Source organism: Colias eurytheme, chromosome 25 (assembly GCF_061535395.1).
Source record: "Colias eurytheme isolate Ceu_HAF_F1 chromosome 25, ilColEury1 Martin Lab GWU primary, whole genome shotgun sequence".
Lineage (NCBI taxonomy): Eukaryota > Metazoa > Arthropoda > Insecta > Lepidoptera > Pieridae > Colias > Colias eurytheme.
The window spans coordinates 1468301-1474707 of NC_143004.1; the positions used below are offsets into that span (position 1 = coordinate 1468301).

The 6407-nt window shown below is 34.2% G+C and overlaps 3 protein-coding genes across 4 annotated transcripts in view; 1 reads left to right on the forward strand and 2 right to left on the reverse strand.

Annotated features, from left to right (window-relative positions):
* The window catches only part of LOC149897438 (coiled-coil-helix-coiled-coil-helix domain-containing protein 7), a 78264-nt gene that overhangs the window by 50850 nt on the left and 21007 nt on the right, over positions 1 to 6407 (forward strand). The window lies entirely within an intron of this gene.
* LOC149897441 (dual specificity protein phosphatase 23-like) lies at positions 45 to 2513 on the reverse strand. 2 transcript variants are annotated; one of them, XM_090116370.1, is made up of 4 exons: positions 2309 to 2513; positions 1308 to 1824; positions 932 to 1055; positions 45 to 320 (listed from the first exon to the last, which is right to left on the reverse strand). In XM_090116370.1, exons 2-4 carry the CDS (start codon positions 1719 to 1721, stop codon positions 49 to 51), a joined length of 810 nt encoding a protein of 269 aa, XP_089972496.1. In that variant the 5' UTR covers positions 1722 to 1824; positions 2309 to 2513; the 3' UTR covers positions 45 to 48. The 2 variants fall into 2 exon arrangements, with proteins under 2 accessions (XP_089972496.1, XP_089972495.1); XM_090116369.1 differs by having other exon boundaries at positions 2305 to 2512.
* LOC149897442 (dual specificity protein phosphatase 23-like) lies at positions 3395 to 5771 on the reverse strand. The gene is made up of 3 exons (XM_090116429.1): positions 5225 to 5771; positions 4503 to 4626; positions 3395 to 3594 (listed from the first exon to the last, which is right to left on the reverse strand). The coding sequence occupies exons 1-3, from the start codon at positions 5642 to 5644 to the stop codon at positions 3443 to 3445; spliced, it is 696 nt and encodes a 231-aa protein (XP_089972555.1). The 5' UTR covers positions 5645 to 5771; the 3' UTR covers positions 3395 to 3442.

A 6407-nucleotide genomic window follows, 5' to 3' on the forward strand; every position in this document is an offset into this window, starting at 1 on the left:
ACAATATTCATAGATGCCACATCCACAAACCGTAGATTTTTTAATAATTCAAAAATAAATGTTATGATTAATGACCATTGCGTTAGTTTTCGGTTTTGCTTTTAAAATGGCCTCGTCCACTCTTTCTTTTAACGTCTTTTTTTCATCTACTTCTTCGATATCGTCAGTTTCTTCGTCCGAATGGTCGTAAGTATACTTCATAGTATAATCGAAGTATAATTTATCATCTACCAAACGATAATCTGGCTTAGTAATTGTACCGCGAAGGCAATCGTGATAATGGCAGACTATTTTCTCTTGTTCGTATGTTTCGCATGAACCTGAAATTATTTATTAGCAATTTTAAGATATATTTTAAATTGTAAAGTGCTTCTCTTTCAAAACTATTGAACGGTTTATAGTGAACTAGCGATCCGCCCCGGCTTCGCCCGTGGTACATATTTCTATGATAAAATGTAGCCCATGTCCTTTCTTGGATATCAAAATATCTCCAAACCAAATTTCATCAAAATTGGTTTAGTAGTTTAGGCGTGATTGAGTAACAGACAGACAGAGTTACTTTCGCATTTATAATATTAGTATGAATGATTCGATAGATTACATAATATTAGCACTGAATACCTATGTAACGTGACAACGCATTTTAATTAATAATATGCTGCATGAAATAATTAATAATGAATGAATACTAGAAAATATCCAAAAATACTGCATTGTCCATAACATACGAATAAATTCTATACATTCAGTTTTCTTCGGACATATCGCTGTATCAGTATTCCTTTATGTATTTCATTAGACGAGTTTTATCACGCGTAATTGCGTAAAGTTTTCGAAAATCGCAATTGCAAATCTATAATCAAAATTCGCAATTGCAAATCTATAATATATCACAATAATCTTCAGTAATATAAGCATGAACACATATTACCTGGTCTTCTCAACCTAGTCGTAAGCACAGCTCGTTCAGGCGCCATGTTCTGAAAGAAGACCAAGTAGCACGCTAGCATGGTGCCGGTGCGGCCACGACCGTGTCGACAGTGTACCGCTATAACCTACAAAATACAAAATATGACAAAATGCAAATAATTAAATAATATAATATAAGTAGGGCATACCTAACGCCATCTAGTATCATATTGCAACAAAATTATATAGGTTGAGGTAGGGTTGAGGTATAAAAATAGCAATAATTTGACAATTCTGTGGTAACTATATAATCTACTGTCTACGCAAATGCCACAGAGCAAGTAAATGCTATTTATCATTATATATTATAGTAAATTCATTATTAGGAGAAGACAAACCTCCCCCATCATTTCAGCCCTCTTGCATATTTCAATGAACTTAATAATTTGTTTCAAAGTCGGCGCTGCGAACTCCTTGATTCTGATTTCCGTCCATTTCATTTTCTTTTCACACTGTAGTAAAGGCGGTATTCTTTCCGGGGACAGAGTTATAATATGGTTAATTCCCACGTCAGCTAAGTAATTGAGATTTTCCGCTGTCTGTGGACAACCCATACCAGCAATCTTGCCTTCAACAAACCACGAGAAATTGTATGGAGGATAGGATTGGACTGGTTCAGACTCGATTTCAGTTTCTTCATCTTTAACTACTTCTTTCTGAACTACTGGTTCCTCTGTTTTCTTCGGACGGTCTTCATATTTGTAGAAAATTTTTGCTAACTTTACATTGGGACCAGCTCGTAATGTGGACATTTTTAAGCCGACTATAAAATATGAGAGTTCACTATTTGGCTCCAAGAAAAATTGTAGACACCGATAACTAGGTATGATTTGTAGATTATGCTCTGTTTGGTACCTAATGATAAAATAATACATAAAGAAATAAGTGTTTTTAAATTGAATATTGCGCTACCTATAGCTAGTAAAAATAATACCGAATATGTACCTAGTCTGAATCTCAATAATCTGTTAAAATATTTACGGTGATAAGGCTCTACCTACTATTCAAAAACATATTGTTAGTGGTTTTATAATGAAATTGAATCTTCTGCATCGTCAAATTGTCGACGAACAATTTTGGGAGTTACTTCGTTTAAAATCGACTAATAGAAAAAATCTGAATGAGATAATAAACCTTAAATAAATATTATGTTTGTTTTCTTAAATTTATGTTTTAATTTATGTTATAATTTGCCTTTGAATGAAATTGGCAACATTTCCCTAGCACGCAATAACCAAATATTCATTTGAAACACTCAAAATTGAATAACTACAGCTACGGTATCAAAAACTGATCTTTTTATCACGGGAACTGTAACACACTACACTAAGTAACCTACACTTTATTTGTTACAACACATAATTTATATCACTTTCGAGTTTACATACTGTTGACAGATTTATAATACACCTTTAATCGTATTGTTAATAAGCTTGAACTATTATTTTAAGCGCGTCTGGTGAATCGAAAGTTTGACATCAGTTGGATTGCCGCCAAAAATTTTCTTTTTGGCATCGATATTGGCGGGAACTAGACCACGACACTGATCAAAATGCATACAGCCAATTTAAATAGGGCAATCAAATAGTTACATCTATATTTATAATTTTATTATAATGTTGAAGAAAGTATGTACCTATAGCGATATTACCATTACTTTTCTTAACTAATGTAGATTTAAATAAAACAAGTGAAATAAATCAAACATATTATTTTAAAAACAATATATCAGGTACACAGCTTTAACACATATTTAACTAAATCACACATTGCATCACAGTCATCGCACATATAGATTATATGATTTATTATAAATGTAAATTGTGTTCAGTGTTACGACAAAAATGTTCTATGGTGAAAATATTTAGTTACGTGAGATATTTTAATTTAAAAAAAAACGTTATAATTTATATAGGACTTTTTCGGGTCGTTTACCTTATACAAATTTAATTTATTAATTCGGCACCGAGTATTAATCAAAATATTCAAAAAATCTATTTTACTTAACGACTTAGAAGAAAATTAAAATTATATTCATTTCTCTATAATGAAAGCCTATTAATTAGATATTATGCTTCCGTGTAACCTTGCCAATATAAACATGCCCCGTACAGAATTAACGTTTCCGTCATTTAATTTTACGACTGCTTTGATGAAAACTAGTGCAAAATAATCTAAAATCTAGCTGTATCACTAAAAATAGATCAAATAAACAAAACATAACAACGTTCGTTTCTTGAATCAGGGTTGCCACTAAAAAAAATTCGTGTGTGCCGAGCACACGTGTCAGAAGTGAAACTTCTTTGGCAAAATTCAAAGATATCAAAATCGTCGCCTTACTCCATGACGTGAAAGTAGTGCCATGACGCGACCTTTAAATTGTACTCTCAACCCTTATAGAGAAGTCTCACTTCAAAAAATAATTAAAGTATGCAAATCTGAGTTTGCCCTAGCCTAAAATTCGGAAATAAAATTATAATAGTGCTTTTTTTGTATATTCCTTAGCTGCTTCTATAAATTCTTCCATTACTTCTCCGCTTACTCCGAAGCGGAGGGGATTATTTTCTGTCAAATGTTCGTAATACCGTCCGACCGCTTCCTCTTGCTCGCAGAAATCGCATGATCCTGAAATAGGTAATGTAGTAATGAATAGACAATTACGTGTCCGGCGGAATTTGAAATGGAGATTAAAACTGGATAAAGCTTATGGAAACTTTTCTGTCCGGTGGCTTTTTAATCTTATATATAAAAATGAATCGCAAAATGTGTTGGTAAGCGCATAACTCGAGAACGGCTGAACCGATTTCGATAATTCTTTTTTTATTATATTCCTTGAAGTACGAGGATGGTTCTTATGTAGAGAAAACGTAAACATGTACCACGGGCGAAGCCGGGGCGGACCGCTAGTATCTTATATATATAAAATTCTCGTGTCACAATGTTAGTCTGCATACTCCTCCGAAACGGGTGGACCGATTCTCATGAAATTTTCTGTGCATATCGGGTAAGTCTGAGAATCGGCCAACATCTATTTTTCATATGTACCACGGGCGAAGCCGGGGCGGACCGCTAGTATATTATAATATTATTATAAGGTATTAGAGTCACCCTAAATACAAATTTCTAGCGAAATCCTTTACTTATAATGTTCTCGTTTCACATACTCATAGGATTTTTCTATATATGTACGTAAGTCTAAGAACTCCCAGCTCAATTACCGGTTGTTACCCTCTTACTCAGAAACTGTTTACTTTTCTGCAACCACTAAAATAGACATATACAAAGGTCATTTACCCATCACAATTTTAAACATTCTTACAATCAGATCTGGAAGAACAGAGATGTGTGAACATAACAGACGGTGTCTTCAGTCGGTGATCTGGAAGTTATATTGAAACAAAGAAACCAAGGTAGCGACGCCTTAGGCTAGTGGGTTACCCAGATCTCTCCTCAGCAAACGAAATTCTTCTACTCACTCCACGTCGTCTATTCTGAAATATTTATTTGTCTAGTGTAACAACTTGTTAACTTACCATTTCGTATCATTCGAATAACATTGAGCGCCTGTTCCGGGTCGAATCGATGAAAATGCACGAGGTAGCAGGCTAGCATCACACCGGAACGACCTCTGCCTTGTCTGCAGTGTATGCCGAGTACCTGTTTATTAATTTAATATTACCTATTGAAGTAGAATACTTAAATATATAGGTACATAATATTAGCGTCGGCTGTACCAGTAAGTACACTATAACACTCAAGGATCACGTACATATCCAACGGTGAAAGAATTTTTGCAATTGGTCAAGTTGTTCCTGATTAGCGCGTTCAAGGTTCAATCAGACTATTCAATTAGATATTGCAAGATGAATCATACTTCATACTTAAATAGTATTAAGGCAAAGCTCAAAAAGTGCTTTCAGGAGAACATATTCGTTCTATTTTTTTCTAGTTTGCTAGACATCGAAATGTCTTAACATCCTTCCAACTTCACTCGCAGGATTCTGTATATAGTTTTCAGTGTTTCTTTCATTGGTTTGAATTAAAAGTGAAGCGTACAATAAGTGAGAGTATTTTCAATTCGTTTCATCTTGAACTTATTTGATCAAATAAACAACAATAAATTACAAAAAAGTTGTAGGTTTTCACAATCATTTCGTTATTTTTAAATAAAAATTATCTACAATGCAATGAAGCTTTCTCCTAGGGACAAAATATTATATATAACCCGTATAGGTCATAAGCCAACAGCACTTACCTCTCCATTTTTATCAGCCTTCTTGCAAATGTCTATGAATTTCTCTATCTGCTCTACTGTGGGTACATCGAACTCTTCCACGGGTATTTCTGTCCACTTCAACCTCGGCATGTCATCAACTGGCGGCTTTTTTCCCGCCGTCAGAGTGACCAGGTGCGTTATACCTTGATTGACTAAAAACTTCAAATTCTCCTTATGTCTAGGGAAGGCCATTGCCGCCAATTTCTTGGGGATAACCCAGGAAAACTTTAACGGTGGGTAAGCGTCCACTTCTATTTCGGGAAAAGGATTTTCAGGTATAATAACTGTTAAGTCCGTGTTTCCATTTCGAATTTCCTTTCTCGCGCCCGCCAAATGTCGGTCATCCTGCTCAGTTATATCTTCCATTCTCGTCACCACGTGGTAATATTCGTCCGCCATTTTGCCGCGAAAATTTAATTCACCGTTATTTAATTGAATTTCAGTCCGCTATTACGAATGACTATCATCAACGATATTCTACAATTGACTGACGACACGACGTAAAAGTTGGCATGCTTCCCTTTTCTCTGGAGGATGTAATATTTATTTCTGGAGACCCAGACCTTGGCCAGCATTTATTTACGGGTGGAAACATTAAAGTACAATATAATGGCTCTTATTCCACCAATATAGAGATACGAATGGTAAGATTAGAGACGTTTTTATTTTGCGCAGTTGTTATTAAACAGACGTAAAGCGAATCTAATAAATTTTACTTTCACACGTTTCATTTATTTTTGTTCGTTTTGAGCCATGACGCTCATTGATTATGATGAATTTAACGAAAGAAACTGTTGGCAAATGTTCATGAATGAATTTCTTCACTTGTTGTCTTGACAATGAGTTTCAATTTAATGATACACTTGTACAGTTTGTTGCTTTCGTATGGGAGACATATTGACATTTGAATTTTTAAAGCATAAGTATGCTTTAAAAGTTAATTTATACTAAATCTTACATTTTGCAGAGGTCTGTCTACTAATTAATGTAGAATCCATCTAGAATTATTTTACTATAAAGAGCTTAGTGTGAAATATTTCGTCCCATTTTTATATTGTCAGTCCATTAATGTTAATTAATTGACACTAGACGCCAGAATCTTAGGATTTTTTAATGTCATTTCAATGAGCAGTATTCATGCGCTCACAAGATAAAAACAAAA

What these genes read in the sequence shown, in the direction of transcription:
- LOC149897441 (XM_090116370.1), bottom strand. Translation starts at nt 1,721, where the DNA reads ATGTCCACATTACGAGCTGGTCCCAATGTAAAGTTAGCAAAAATTTTC. An exon ending in GGGCTGAAATGATGGGGGAG is followed by an intron (nt 1,056 to 1,307) that starts GTTTGTCTTCTC and finishes TGTATTTTGTAG; the next exon opens with GTTATAGCGGTACACTGTCG. An exon ending in GACTAGGTTGAGAAGACCAG is followed by an intron (nt 321 to 931) that starts GTAATATGTGTT and finishes AAATAATTTCAG; the next exon opens with GTTCATGCGAAACATACGAA.
- LOC149897442 (XM_090116429.1), bottom strand. Translation starts at nt 5,644, where the DNA reads ATGGCGGACGAATATTACCACGTGGTGACGAGAATGGAAGATATAACT. An exon ending in AGGCTGATAAAAATGGAGAG is followed by an intron (nt 4,627 to 5,224) that starts GTAAGTGCTGTT and finishes ATTAATAAACAG; the next exon opens with GTACTCGGCATACACTGCAG. An exon ending in TATTCGAATGATACGAAATG is followed by an intron (nt 3,595 to 4,502) that starts GTAAGTTAACAA and finishes TACCTATTTCAG; the next exon opens with GATCATGCGATTTCTGCGAG.